The 15,544-nt window shown below is 45.7% G+C and overlaps 1 protein-coding gene across 1 annotated transcript in view; it reads left to right on the top strand.

Annotated features, from left to right (window-relative positions):
• Positions 1–11,431, top strand: part of kcnn1a (potassium intermediate/small conductance calcium-activated channel, subfamily N, member 1a) — a 75,484-nt gene extending 64,053 nt beyond the window's left edge. Inside the window, exons 7-8 of the mRNA XM_041204778.1 lie at positions 8,721–8,790; positions 11,116–11,431. Of these exons, the coding sequence (XP_041060712.1) occupies positions 8,721–8,790; positions 11,116–11,400 (355 nt within the window). The 3' untranslated portion in view covers positions 11,401–11,431. The remainder of the gene's footprint in view (positions 1–8,720; positions 8,791–11,115) is intronic.
• The last annotated feature ends 4,113 nt before the right edge of the window (positions 11,432–15,544 follow it).

The raw sequence follows: 15,544 nt of genomic DNA, 5'->3' as shown, positions 1-15,544 counted from the left end.
TGAAGGACAAGGGCAGCAGATAGATGGGAACACCACCACCTGGAAGTTCCCTCCAAGTCGCTCACCATCCTGATTTGGAAATATATCGCCATTCCTTCACTGCCGCTGGGTCAAAATCCTGGACTTCCTCCCTAACAGCACTGTGGGTGTACCTGCACCACATGGACTGAAATTGTTCTTGAAGTTGTCTAAGAAGGCAGATCACCACCACCTTCTCAAGGGCAACTAGTGTTGCGCAATGATTGCTGGCCTAGGAAGCGAAGCCCACATCCCGTGAATGAATTTTAAAAAATTATAATTGGCCTTTGTGGCGTTAGGGTTGCCAACCCTTCAGGAGTGTCCTGGAGTCTCCAGGAACTAGGGATTCATCTTCAGGACACGACAATGAGCAAAACCCTGGGAGAAAAATTATAGCGTATTTCTTCGTTTTCTTTGAACAGTGTCACTAGTTGGAAAAATATTGGAAATGGGGAGAACTAGCCATTTGACCAAGAGTCAAGATTCACCCAACTAAGGCTCTGTTCTTTTTCCAATTGACTCTGGAAAGTGGGGAGACCATGAGGATGAACATGTCATATAGCTAATAGTGGGAGTTCGGGGGCAGGGTGGTTGGAAGTCATGTGATGAGCCTCCTGAAATATGTCCAAACAGAACTGGAAATTCCACCTGAGGCGACATCACTCGGAATGAGTGAGTGACCAACACTCTTCCTACTCGTAAGAGAAGTGTGCATTTGCAGAATGGCTTCACTGATAGATCTGTTGGTGAGAGCCCAGGCCCAGCATGACTCAGCACCTTTTAATTTAGAGTAAAGTAACTGCAGTGCATTGGCCACTACCTCAAGAACTGAAGGCTTCTTAGGCCAAGGGTCAGTGAATTTGCCATGGGCACAAGCAAGTTGTGTTCCAGCCAACCAAATGCCAGGAGATGTCTGCACATTGGTACACCTAATGACTCCAGTAACCAATTGGAACCATCAAGGAGTGAGCATTTCCAAGCTGCTAGGAGGGAAATACAGATTCCTTAATTCTGCTGGTCGTCATCATTAGCTGCAGTGTGCTAAGGATACCCGGGGTCAGGGTCACTGCTAATAAGCCAATAGTTTGTGATCAATTATCAACAGCTGATATTTGTTAAAACAGTGATGCCAAATGTTATTATGTCCCAGGGTTACTTTTAATATTGAGTACACCAAAATAGAATTAGCTTGCATTTTTATCACACCTTGCACAACCTCAGGATGTCCCAAAGTACTTTACAGCCAATGAAGTACATGGCAGAGTTTGCACACAGCAAGATCCCACAAACAGCAATGTGATAATGACCAGATCATCTGTTTCAGAGATGATGTTTGAGGAATAAGATACCTTTTCTTCTTCCAGATGATGCAATGGAATCTTTAACATCCATCTACGCGGGCAGACAGGCCTCAGTTTAATGTCTCATTCAAAAGATAGTACCTCTGACAGTACATCACTCCATCAGCACTGCACTGGGAGTGTCAGACTGGATTATGTACTTGTACCTCCTGAGCAGGATTTGAACCCACAACCTTCTGACTCAGAGGCAAGAACCTAAGTCATGGCAAATACATGTGACTCAACTTGAAGTGTGCTGTGGCCAGAGAGGTTCCAAAGTGCCAATGAAATTGTCACCTTGACTCCTATGTTGTTGGCGCTGGTACATTGAATCGAGTGTTAAATGGAGGGATCCCAATATCATTAGAGTGCCCTGCAGAATCTTGTGGGAATGCTATCAGTTGGGTCTTTGAATTAACTGGCACAACAGTAGAGGCAGCACAATTGCCCTCTTACCCTGACACAGGAGGGCAGCTGACTCTCGTGGAATTTTAACCATTGCAATAAGAGTCTTTGAGAAAGGAGAAGGGTGAACTTGAGTCAAGGGCGGTGGGGGCGGTGGGGGCGGGGGGGGGGGGGGGGGGGGGGGGGGGGGGGGGGGGGGGGGGGGGGGTGGGCGGTGATGGGAATACTTTGGATGCCTAGGTCCTTTGCTTTTCAGTCCAGCCCCTGGTACTTACACAGCAGCCAAATCAAGGTGCCTAAAGCAAGTTCCAATCTGGTACATGTCCCTTCCTAGCCACAGTACAAATCCTGGTCTCCTTTTGGACTGTTGGTTAGGAAGCTTCAAAGTCAGCTAAGAAGATTCATGTGAGAGCGGCTGGATTATTGTTAATTGTTGTATGTTCCTTTATCCCTGTGTCTTGTCGTATTAATCCTGTGATGTGTTTTTGTCCTTTTTTTCTGTTCTGTTTCGCTAACTCAATGCAGAGGCCAGAAGTAAGTTGTGTTTGATTTTATAATCTTCCTTTTCCTTTTGCATGGGGGGTTGGGGTACAATGATTAGGAGCTTGTGTGTGGCAGTAGGAACCAGTCGGATAGGTATGCCTGTGACCTTGCCATTCCTCTTCTACCCTGTTCATGCAGCGGGGTTGCTCTACCCTGTTTGAAAGTATGTTCTCCAGATGTGCCAACATGTTCTTGTCTCGCAACTAAATCAATTGAGGGCAAAGTTGAAAGTTTTAAATTGAATTCAAAGAAACAAAAATGGGATGGAGGAGGTGGGGTTGGAGGGAAATGAGTACCATCATCTTGGGGGAGGGGAAGGAAGCAGAGACCACCCAATGAGATGGCCCATGGTACATCCATACTAATTCCAAAATGGTTCCTACAGGCCTGATTTCCAATAATACGCCTCCTTGTACATTGATGTAGTAATGGGTGAAAAGACTAATCTTTGACATGGACTTGCCAACCTTAGTTTCCCAATTCTAAATCCCAGGTAGTCCCCTACCCAAAATCCTCTACCCTAGGGGCCCTTTTACACATTGAACTCCTCTTGTCTATTCAAAGGCTGAACAGTTGGGCCCTGAGTTATGGTTTACTGGAGAATCAAGGGTAAATCTCACCAGGCCTCGCACACGTACATGCTGCCCATGATTTTCCGCCCATTTGTTTCCATGCTCCAGCTATGTGCCTGCTATCACAGGCGGCACAGAGACTTGTGAAATTTACCCCTCTATGTGGCTTCATGAGACAGACCAAGGTCAACAAAGTAATGTTCATGTGTGGAGATCAAAGCAGGAAATGTACATGTGCAAAGTAACCAAGTCCGTTTCTTGGGCAGCCATTCAATCACAGTCAGCAATGATAATAAACTCTTCATACTCATAAACGCGGGAGGTAAGTGGTCCTTAGCTGAGTGTCATCAATGTCTCCAGGGCACTCGAACCCCATTGTTCCTTGATCTAAACAAGATATCAGCGATTCACACATTATTTCCAGGTTTGACCATGAATATGGAATATATTAATGGGCATGAGGAAATGGGAATTGAGCAGAAGGCTCCGAGGCAGAGCTAGCACTAGCATGATGGGTGAATGGCCTTCTTTAATTTGTATTTCTTTTGAATTGGAAGTTTGGTGGTCTTAGCAGAGAACACCAGTCTCAAACTAAATGTCCCTGGTGACTGAGGAGCCAAGGGCCTGAGTGGAAGCCCTTTACTGTAGGGTGAGTCTGTCTATTAAGGTAACGCTCAATTAGGAGAGGGTAGGACAACACTTATTCTCACAAGATACTAGAAGTGAAAAGTGGCAACTTAATTTAACCAGGTCTTATATCTCACTGATAATCTGCCCAAAGCACAGGGGTACAATTAGCAGAGACCCCCAATTAAACATGGTCAATATCTGAGCCTCCTTGACCTGGATTAACCTGAATTCCCATCCTCCAAATCCCCAACTCAGTCCATTCCACATGCCCAACACTTCTCCCACTGTCCCTGTGAGGAAGTGTACTGGAAAGAAGCAACAGGCACATCCATGGCTTTGACTAACATTCTGTTGCACTAAAGATGTCTTTAAATGTTTGCAAGTGGCTCTACAAGGCGGCAGTGACAGACAATTGATTGTGTCACATTGCTGGCCGAACAGGAGAAAAGCCTGTTGGTCCACTGACTGGATCAAGTGGTCTCCTGTATCAAGAAAGCATGAATGTGCCTTGGAGCCAGGAGAAAGTTGTCCTTTGCATCCTCATCGGGCTTCCCCCTTTTGTTCCTTGTGCCAGCACATCCTCAGACATGGGGGTCCTGGCCGATGGATACCAATGTCTGGAGGATAACCTCACCCACCTGACCACCTTCTGTTCTTCCTCTGCCTGCTCCAGGAAGCAAAGTTTCAAGGGGAATCCCCTAGGGAAATCCCATTCTGTGTCCTTTGTGAAATGGGTGGAGGTAACTCAGCAGGACTAAAGATAGAAAAGTAACTGGCAAAGCAAAAACTATATATATTTGGGGAAATAAGGAGGGAATTTTAACCTAACCCACTGGGTGTGCAGAGTAAAGGGTTAATGGTTATGTTAATGAGACAGTGATGTTAATGATGATGTAAGCATGACATCAGGGTCAGGTGACCAAGAGGCTCCAAGGGACCAAGACAGAAAACAGTCTGTGTCCAGAGAACTATATACTTATCACCAGGTCGTGAATGTAAATAGTTCTAAATAAATAGTTTCAAGATAAAACTGGATACTGACTGACTATCTCCAAGTCACTCATAGAGTAAGAGAAACCTCATCCAGCCAAAAAAAACCAAACAAATAAAGGGCAACAAGCACAAGCATGGTGACAGCCCAAAACATGGTGGAACGCCCTGTTCCATATTACTGTCCGTCAAGTTCAGTGGGGAATGAAATCAGGAGTTGAGAGTGCAAACCAGCATTGCACCCAATTCATTCCATTTCCTAACTCTGTAGTTAGATTAAAACTGGTCCCAAGAAGAATTCTGCAAAGCTTTCTGATATCGTTGCTTGGCTCCTTAAATTTACTTCTGCCTTTTCTCCTTTTCTTAGTAATTGTGGGCAGCATCAACAATTAGTGCTGGGCATAAATGAGGCAGGAATTTTTTAAAAATTGAGTGAAATATTAACGACTTCATTTAAATGTGACAACCCAAGAGAGGCCAAGGGTGGGGGTGAGTGGGGGTGGAGTTCCTGCTGAAAATGGGAGGGAGTTAAAGTGAGCAGGGATCCCACAGAATAAAAAATTTCAGCCTTTCCCACCTTCTCCTTCCTGAATGTTGCCTATTGCAAGTGGGAAGAGCAGGGAAATCAAAGCAATGCTTGGATAAGAATGACATCCTAGCAAGGAATTGAGGCTCAAGGAACTGTACACAGATATTCAGGGATTAGGGGCAGAGGAAAAGGTTACAAAAGGGGAGAGAGAGAGAGAGATTACCAAAAGAGAGAAAGAAGGGATAGGTGAGATTACCAAAGGAAGGGGGAAAGGCTATCGAGGGAGAAGTTTCAAAGAAAGAGGGAGAAATTACTGAGGGAGTAGAGAGAGGCTACAAAGGGAGAGGTTACCGAGGGTTTGAACTGGAGGAAAAACATTTCTGAACAGTTCGCGATGCATATCAAGGGTTTTGATAGAGTATATAAGGAGAAAACATTTCCACATGTTTAGGAGAGTCAATAACAAGAGGTTTAAGGTAATTGGCAAAAGAACCAGAGAGGAGAAATTGTAACGAGTTGTTAGAACCTGGAATGCACTTCCTCCAGGGCGATGGATTTCAATAGTAACTTTCATTCAGAAATTGAACAAATACTTGAAAAGGAGAAATTTGCAGAACTATGGAGAGAGAGCAGAGGGGAGAATCAGATAGCACTCTCAAAGAGGCATGGGCACGTTGGTCTTTTGTTGTGCTGGCCTCATTTGACAATGTAATTTAATTTAACCTCATCTCTTAAGCTTCTAAACATTAATCATTTAAAAATTATCTTTTATAATTTGAAGTTTACTGGCATCTGAATATTTGCATAAACAGGAAGTTAGCCTGCATCATAACAGAGAGTTACTGTGAGGCTTGAATAGGAAGTTATGATTAAAACCAAAACAACAAGTTTATATCTTTTGGTTCAATCCAAAAAAACAGGACAAGGTTGGGATGGAGGGGAGAGGGGCCGGGAAGTGAAAGAAGGTTTTGAGTGCAGAATTTACTGAATAGGAAAATTCATTGGGAACCTCAAAGACTAGCCCTCTGTCCCCTCACTTTGTGGGGAGGTTTAAGACAAACATAGACCTAGACTTTCATCAGCATGCAGATGTGAAAAGTCGGGAGAATTTCCGGCTCCGTGAACCCGACTTCTAAAACGTCTGACCAAACAGCAGATTTTGGTTCTGGGGTGCCAGTCGGGCCAGGTGTCCTGGGATTCGGGCCAGGTCTCCTGGGATTCGGGCCAGGTGTCCTGGGATTCGGGCCAGGTGTCCTGGGAACAGGTGTGGAGGCAGGCTGGGCAGAAAGCCTGCCTCGGTGCTCCAGCACTGCGGTGAAGTTTAATAAATAAAACAAAAAAACATAAAGCAGCCCTCATCCTCCCCTACATGCTCCCCATGCCCCATCCATACCACCTCATGCCCTTTGACCACCCACATGGTCCCTCATACACACCACGTCACCTATGCTCTTCTGCCCACCCCTCAAGGCCCTGTAAAGCCCCTGTGCTAACCAATGTCCTTCTGCCACCCCCTTGGCCTTTTTAGCCCCTATGCCAACTCTTGCCAACCCATGACTCCCCATCTATACCCCTTTTCCCTTACACTTACAATGCCAACTAACCATATATCTACCATGGGCAGACCTCAGGACCCATGCTGGGATAAAATAAAATTCCATTTATCTATTACAGACTTTATATTAAAAACTCATTCATAAAAAAACATTTACTACATTTACATTCCTTCAACTACATTATTCCTTATTACAACAAACATTTCATTCACTTGCGTAATCCCATATAAAAACAAGCATTGGAATTCATTGTCCCACTTCAAAGCTGTCCCATGGCCATATCCAAAGGGGTGCCTTACCTCTCCAAAAGGATGCCTTGGCTATCCACTTGAATCCACAAAGTTTAGATCTGTCCCTATCTGCTTCTAATCTGCACATTTTGTCCAGCTTGCATTTTAGAAATTTCTAGATGACCTACTCCAAAAACAGCAACAAAATTCCAAACGCAAACAGGATGGGAGATGGAGGGCAAGTGACCCTGTGCTATATTATTAACAGTTTTAAGCTGCTTACATTCTGCAGCGCACTGCTTACCATGCAATTATTGAACATTTTCAGAGAAGAAATATGAAAGACATGGGAACCCAATAAGAATGAGATTTGTCTCTGTGTTAAATATGAAAACATTTTAATATTCTTGACAATAATGCTGAAGGTTTAGTTCAGTTAATTTCTGTAAATATTTCCTCATAAAATGTGGTGTCACTGACAAGACTAACAATTATTGCCTATCCCTTCAGTTGCCCTTGAGAAAGCGATGATGGGCCATCTTTTTGAACCGCTGTAGTCCGTGTGGTGACAATGGTGTTAGGATGAGAAATGCACAATATTGAACCTGCGAATAGAAGTCTCCCCTTAACCTTCTCTGTCCCAAGGAGAACAGGATAGGAAACAGGGCAGGAGTAGACCAGACGACCCCCACATGCCTGCTGCACCATTCAATAAGATCATGGCTGAACCTCTAGATCAACATCATCTTTTCACCCTATCCCCATATCCCTTGATTTCATCAGTGCCCAAAAATCTATCAATGTAAAGAGGACAATCCCAGTCTCTCGACATACCTGAATTCTCTCATCCACGGCACCACTCTAGCAAAATCTCCCCTCCATCCTAAAGTTTCATGCCCAGAATTGAACACAATAATCCAGCTGAGGCCTAACCAGCAAAGGTTTAGCATAACATCCTTGTTGTTTTTAACAGCCTAATTGACTTCTCCTGCCATCTTCAAAGTCATCTTTTGTTATCTTTATTGGTGCTGGAGATTCACTTGAAAACCTTCAAACCAATTATACAAGAAGGACAGGAAAGACTAATTAAAATTGGATTTGTAGGTTATCGATATTTTCATGCCCATCAGAGCACGTGGCTACATAATCTCTTTTTACCCAGAGGGTGGTGACAATGTGAAACTCAGAGAAATGGTTGAGGCAAATAGTATGGATACGTTTCAGCAGAAGCTGGTTAAACACATGAGGGAGAAAGGAAAATGCTGATGGGGTGAGATAAAGAGAGGTCAGTGGTGGCTCATGTGGAGCATAAACACTGGCATGGACCAGTTGGGCTGAATGGCCTGTTTCTGTGGATGAGCGGGAGCAGTAAAAATGCCAATTAAATGGCTCAGCCAATAGGAATTGCCTGCTTGAGTTGAATTTTGGGCCACAAGTTTCCTACAAGTGTCTGTTGGGAGGAGCCAGAGAGCGGGGTATTCACTGGGGACATCAGCCATGAACATAAGGATTGTGCAGTTGAATATGTCTGCTCACATGACCTGAAATTGTTGATTAAATCTGTCATGCCCAATGTGACTTACTCCAAAGAGGATTCTCGCTTCTGCCCCAATATCCCCTTCTCATGGGAGGTTGTCTCGTGACCCCTGACCCCGAGCTGTTGAGTGCAGAACAGAGGCTATCAGAATCCCCAAAACTGTTCAGTTAACGTCACGCCTAAGGCACAGGGAGGGTTAATCAATCTTTCAGGAAAGAGAAATGACATTAAACCCTAGACTAGAATCCAACTGCTTGTGTCTGGGGCAGATGCTGCTTGCTGCCTGTGCCTGTAGTTTCCTTTTAGTCATTTCTGCATGGCTGTGATGAGAATTGTTCGGCATAAAATTAATGCTGCGTTTCCCACACAGATTAAGAGGTGTTAAAATGGAGCAGAGGAAATTAAACGACCAGGCGAATACACTGGTGGATCTGGCCAAGGTTGGTAACAGAATGAACTGTAAGAATCCCTGGGGAGAAATGGAGAGGATTCCCCATCAACTAGGGATTGCCAGCTCTGATTGAACTCATTCCTAGAGGTTTCATCACATGACCTCCTTCCTCCAACTGCTCCGCCCTCACACTCCCACATTGGTCATCTGGCATGTCCATCCTCATTGGCCTACCACAGCCAATCAGAGAGCAAATAGACTGGTCCTTATCTAACTGGATGAATCTTCGCCATCAATCCAGCAGCCTTCATTTCCACGTCTGATAAACTAATCAACGGGGTTTTTTTTAATGTTCCTGTGATTTTTCTCCTGAGGGTTGCTCGCAGGAGTATTCTGGAGGTTAATCTTCAACTCCTGGAGAAACCAGAGCAATTCTGGAGGGTTGGCAACCACCACCCTCAAAGAGGAGTCAGTATTCGGATCAGGTTCAATTCCCAGGCCTGTTGGGAATTCACTTGGTCAAGGGATGGCTCCAAAGGCTACAATTAGCCTCAATACTCCTGGCCTAGGCAGGGGTTGCACAAGTCACCCAGGTTTCCCGCTCTCTGTGGATTCCTGCAGCAACGTGTGGGTGTAGGGTGTGGACGTAGAGGGGATGGGGGGCTGATTGTTGGGCAAGGATAAGATTGGATTTGGCTGCGAGCCCCTCCCAAGGTTGGGTAGTTGTCAGCACTCAGTGTACACTCACGCATCGAGGCTGGTCATTATGGCAAGGCCTCGATGGGATGTTGGAACCCAACTCCAGTATAATTTAGCACCTTTGGGAGAGGGGTAAGGGTATCACAACAATGTGCATTGATATTGCCCTGGGTGTTTTACATGAGAAATTATCAAGTAGCAATTATCAAATAACATTTGACACTGAGCCACATCAGGAGATATCAGGGCAGGTGAAGAGGTCCGTTTTAAGGAGCATCTTAAAGGAGGACAGAGAGAGAGAGAGGTTTAGGGAGGAAATTCCTGAGCTTAGGGCTGTGGCAACTGAAGACATGGCCCCACTGCAAAGGCCAATGAAAATCAAGGAGGCTGAAGGAGTTAGAATTAGGGGATTGCAAAGCTTTTGGAGATTAGGAGAGGTGGAGGTGATTTTGTTTTATTCGTTTTACAGGATGTGGGTGTTACTGGCTGGGACAGGGTTTATTGCCCATCCCTAATTGCGCATGAGAAGGTGGTGGTGAGCTGCCTTCTTGAACCGCTGCAGTCCATGTGGTGTAGGTACACCCACGTGCTGTTAGGGAGGGAGTTCCAGGATTTTGACCCAGCGACAGTGAAGGAGATAGGGAGGGATTGGAGGGATTTGAACACAATTGACAGAATTTAATCAAGGTGACAGGGGTCTTGCAGGTGGAGTGGTAGCTGGCAGCAATGTACCCACTACACACCCAGGATCAGTGAGCCAGGCCTTTGGAGAGTGAGGGCGATTCAGGGACTGCAGCAAGGGCGGGGAGGGGGGTCACCGGCTAATGGGGGTCGGGAGGGCAGAAGAAAGGGCAGGATGGTGGCTGTCAGCTGGTCCCCCTTCCTGTTGCCAGGTGCCTTGATCAAGCACTAAGTGCCTTTAAATGAGGCAACACCCCCCCACCCCAATCCACTACGGGAGCCCACAAGCAAACTCAACTGAACAGGCTCCCCACATGGTGACTCCCCCAAACCATTGCTGGTTAATACCAGTGGCGATGGGATAAGACCCTTCCCGTATGGGCCTTTCCACCGCGGACTTAACCGAACCAGAGGCAGGAAGCTGACGGGGTCCTGACCCAGTTACCTCCTGCCCAACTAAATGCCCCCTCGCCTCCTAACTCACCTCGAGGCAGGGCATTAAATTCCGTCCACCGTCACCATATTACAGAAAGGTTAATGACTCAGCTGTACATAGAAACATGGAAAATTCTGGGTCCATCTAAATTGTCTTCTACCAACCTGGTAGTCACGTGATAAAATGACAGTGGAGTTGTTGACTCAACGCAGTAATCAATCTCTTAGAATTAGTTCAGGGAAGGGAGCCTGCCATCCACATGCAATCTCGGTCTATATGTGACTCCAGCCCCAAATCAATGTGGTTGACTCTTTACTGCCCTCTGAAGCAGCCTAGCAAGTCCTTCAGTTACATTAAAACCAGCTGGACAGTGGTTCAAGAAGAAAGTCCAGCATCACCTCAGGGTACAAATGAATGAAAACAATCCCAGACCCTGAGATGAGGAATCTTCCCCCTTCCATGGTGGGGAGTTTTGGGAACCATAGGCCTAAATTCGTACACATTCACAATGTGTCCCTGTCTTTTTGACATGTGTTTCTTTGTACCTCCTGTTCACAGACACAGAACGTGATGTACGACATCCTGTCAGAACTGCAGGAAAAGAATGAAGACTTAGAGAAAAGGATTGTGACGCTGGAGACCAAACTGGACTCACTAACTGTCAGCCTCCAGGCATTGCCCGGACTGATCACCCAGGCTGTTGGCCAACAGCAGCGTGACTTCTTTGAGACTCAGATGCACAGGTTTAAACCGGTCACATATAGTTCGGAAAGGTCGTGGACGCCAACGCGAAGGCGTCGATCGCCATCGACAGCACCGCATACATCTTCTGACAGCAGCTAGGGGCCTTCAGAAGTAGATGATCTGATCTCACTTGGCCATTGTATGGCTTACAATGTTAGCTTTTTTCTATAAAGCCATCTCTAATTTATAAGTTTGGTTTTAGGATACCAGAGTGAAGCTGCAGGTTACCATTAATATTTAAAAGGGTAAAGCAGCTCCCTAGGCTTCTGCCAAGGGGTTTGGGCCAGTATATATAGGTTGAAGCCATCTTCCTCAAGCCTCCTCTTCTCCACCCCTCCCTTCTCTTCCCTCCTTTCCCTCCCTCCAACCTGCCCACTGACACATGAGTTTTGGCTGTCCGGGGTTGAGCATTGTAATCCATGAGCGAGATCATCTCAGTCCCATAGTAGAACTCAGTGCAAGACCTGACAGACCTCAACTCAACTATGTGAATTGTTAGGCATGATTAAAGAAAGAATGTGGGAAGATCCCATTATCCTTGGGCTCTAGAAAAAACCACTGTGGAATCTATCCTATTTATAGTACTCAATGGACTTTGCGGGTTTCTGGGTAATTGGTATATGGACAGTCTGCAGGTGGTTTGTGAGCACGAGACTGCCTCTGCATAGCCCCAATACCTTGTATTCAAGCACAGCTGATAGCTCCCACTATGGTCAAGTCGGTATAAACTATCCCTAAGTGGTATTGTTTTATGCCCAGGTTCAATCTGTAGTCTGAGCTGAGGTAGCAGGGCCTCAGCTGTAGTAGGCACTGGAGTGGGCCTCAGCAGACCCTTGGCTCAGAGGGTAAAGGTGAGCCAGGGTTCCTCCTCCCAATTGTGAATGAGTGGCCAGCTCCCCAATAGATGGGGAACATTTGTAGAGATTGAGTAACTGCCAGGATTGGGCTGCAGTGTTGTGCTCCCCTGTTCAATACTTAATGCCTAGACATGCAACAACAACTTGCATTTATATACCATCCTTAACATAGTAAAACATCCCAAGGCACTTCACTGGAGGGAAAATTTGATGCCAAGTCTCAAATGGACAGCTAACTAAGAGCTTGCTCAAAGGGATCGGTTTTAAGTACCAACTTAAAGGAGGAGAGAAAGGTGGAGAGGTTTAGGGAGAGAATTCCAGAGCTTAGGTAGAGTCAGCTAAGGGGAAATCCTGCCAATGGTGAAATGATAAAAAGCAGGGTTATGCAAGAGGTCAGAATTAGAGGAGTGTACAGATCTCAGGGAGTTGTGGGGCTGAAGGAGGTTATTGAGAAAGAGGGTGGTGAGGCGACAGACGGATTTGAAAATAAGGATGAGAATTTTTAAATCGGGGCAATGCTGGACCGGGAGCCAATGTAGATCAGCAGGCACAAAGCTGATGGGTGAACAGGACTTGGCGTGAGCTAGGATAGGTTAATGACCATTTGGAGCATTACCAGAGACTTTCCCACAGTTGCTAGCCCAGAATAAGTGAGTGTGGGGTGAAATTGGTCTTCAGCGACAGCGAATCAGCAGCCTGCTTTACACTGCATCCGGTTTGCTACTTCCTGCTTTACGCTATCATCGTATCAATTTCACTCCCAGTGTCTTTGGGAGAAGAGAAATAGAAAAATAAAAATAAATTGGGCTTTAGGCACAGCTTGGAACTGAAATAGTTGGAAAATAATGATCTGGGACAAAGTTAATTTTTTAATATTGTGGGATTTTGCCATTTGTCCAACAACCTGTGACCAAGAAATAGAAAACATTAGGGAGGCTATAATGGCATTAGCTAAGTCCATAATGTTTACCACATGGACTGCAGCGGTTCAAGAAGGCGACTCACTGCCACCTTCTCAAGGGCAACTAGGGATGGGCAATAAATGCTGGCCTAGCCAGCGACTCTCACGTCCCAAGAATGCATACATAGTATTGGGACCATTGGTATAGCCAAATCATTGGTGCAGTCAGTGACTGGGAAGAGTAACAGTTTCTACTGCAGGCTATTGAGTTGGCCATCCCATGTGTCTCCTAGTAATGACATTGGTAGACATCCTTCAACCCACATTAACCCAAATCACCATGGGCTTCTGGGGGATATGGTTCAGGAGTTCTGGGAGAACAAGAGGAATAATAACTGTTATTAAAACAGATGGTAGGTGATTTTTTTAAGGAAAATATTATTCAGGAAAATCTAAATTTAGCACAGGTGACCAGGATCAATTGAAGGTCACTGGATTCATTTCTGCCACAGGTATCAGCAAATGTCAATGTTGAAAAGAACAAGAGTGGTACTTTCTGCTCTGGGTTTAACAATACTCTTAAAATAGCCAATTCTTCCACTGGAAAAACAGGAATCACCCCCAGAACCCCCCATCTCCCCTAGAATGCCCTCTATACTCACAACCCTGCCCCCATTACCCCTCCCGTCACTTCATTCACCAACAAACCCAATGAAATGGCCACCTGACCTGTCCATGCAAAGTGAAGTGAAATTAAAATTATTCCATTGGTTCCATTCTCCTCCCATCCCCCACCCCCTATCCTTCGCCTTCTCCATCCTACGCTTCTCAACTCTCAGCTCCCTCCTTTCCCGCTCACACTATGTCTTCCCTCTGCCACCACCTTCTCCCCACCTCCTAGCTTCCCCAGCCCCAGCCCCACTTCCCCTCCCTTTCCTCACTCTTATCCTCCACCAACCCCACTCTCCTATCCTTCCACTTCCATTCTCCCTCCCCTCTTACTCCCACCCAACTTTTCCCCTCCCCACCACTTTCCCTAACCCATCCCAACCCCTCACCCTCCCCTAACCTCTACCTCTTGGTCCAACTCACCTTAATCTCCTTTAACCCCTTCCTCTCACTTTCTTGTTCCAAACAGTGCTGCAGCCTCTGTTGATGCTGCATGATGCTCGTCTGACCCATCTGTTAATCATTCCAGTGAACCAATGAAAACTCAAATTGGCATGCTGCCAGGGTCAGGAATAAACCAATAGGAAATTGGGTTAATTTGATGCCTCCTAAAAAAATGTCAATGCTCAATAAAAATCCCAAATGTCTCAATAACTGGCTCGGTGTGTTTACTACCTTAGCTGAGAATGTGTGTAGTGATAGTAATGATTAAAGTCCGTTCTTACCCATTTCTGTTGAAAAATTCATCACTCTAATTTTTATACCTGGGCAGTTAATCAACTTAAAACCAACTTCCTCCCAAACCTGATTGAAAAGTCCCCCTTCCTCAACCTCCCCCCCACCCCACACACCCCCCACCCACCCCCGCTCCCCACCAACAATATTCCCCAAAAAGCTGGTTCTGGAGTTGTAACGCCACATCTGTGACATCAGCATGTGACTACAAAGAGCACATGTTGCAATGACATCACCAGAATGATGCAGACTCTCTCCGGATCTAATTCTGAAAAGAAAAAGATTAAAAAAAAGAAAGTGAATTCTGTTTTTAAATGGAAACAAAGCTTGTTTATATTGTGCCGTAAGCATTCAACAAGAACTTGCATTTATATAGCACCTTTAATGTAGTAAAACATCCCTAAGCATTTCAAAGGACAAAATTTGACACTGAGCCACCTAAGGTGATTTTAGGACCAATGACCAAAGAGGTCAAAGAGATAGGTTTTAAGGAGCATCTTAAAGGAGGAGAGAGAAGGGTTTAGGAAGGGAATTCCAGTGCTTAGGGCCCAGGCTGTAGAGGGCACAGTTGCCAATGGCGGAGCGATGGAAATCAGGGATGCACAAGAGGGCAGCATTGGAGGAGAGAAAATATCTCGGAGGGTTGTGGGGCTGGAGGAGCTCACAAAGACAGGGAGGGGGAGTGGGGTGGGGTGGGGTGGGGCAAGGCCATGGAGGGACTTGAAAACAAGGCTAATACTAAGAGGCTGTTTCTCCTGAGTGGGGAATCTAAAACAAGGGAGCATAGTTTCAGGATAAGGGGCCGATCATTTAGGACTGAGATGAGGAGAAATTTCTTCACTTGGGTTGTGAATCTTTGGAATTCTCTATCCCAGAAGGTTTTTTTTTCATTCATGGGATGTGGATGTGGGTGTTGCTGGCAAGGCCAGCATTTGTTGCCCATCCTTAATTGCCCTTGAACTGACTGGCATGCTAGGCCATGTCAGAGGGCATTTAAGAGTCAACCATTGCTGTGGATCTGGAGTCACATGTAGGCCAGACCTGGTATGGACGGCAGATTTCCTTCCCTAAAGGACATTAG

Source organism: Carcharodon carcharias, chromosome 14, assembly GCF_017639515.1.
Source record: "Carcharodon carcharias isolate sCarCar2 chromosome 14, sCarCar2.pri, whole genome shotgun sequence".
Classification (NCBI taxonomy): domain Eukaryota; kingdom Metazoa; phylum Chordata; class Chondrichthyes; order Lamniformes; family Lamnidae; genus Carcharodon; species Carcharodon carcharias.
This window is presented reverse-complemented; position numbering and strand designations above follow the sequence as displayed.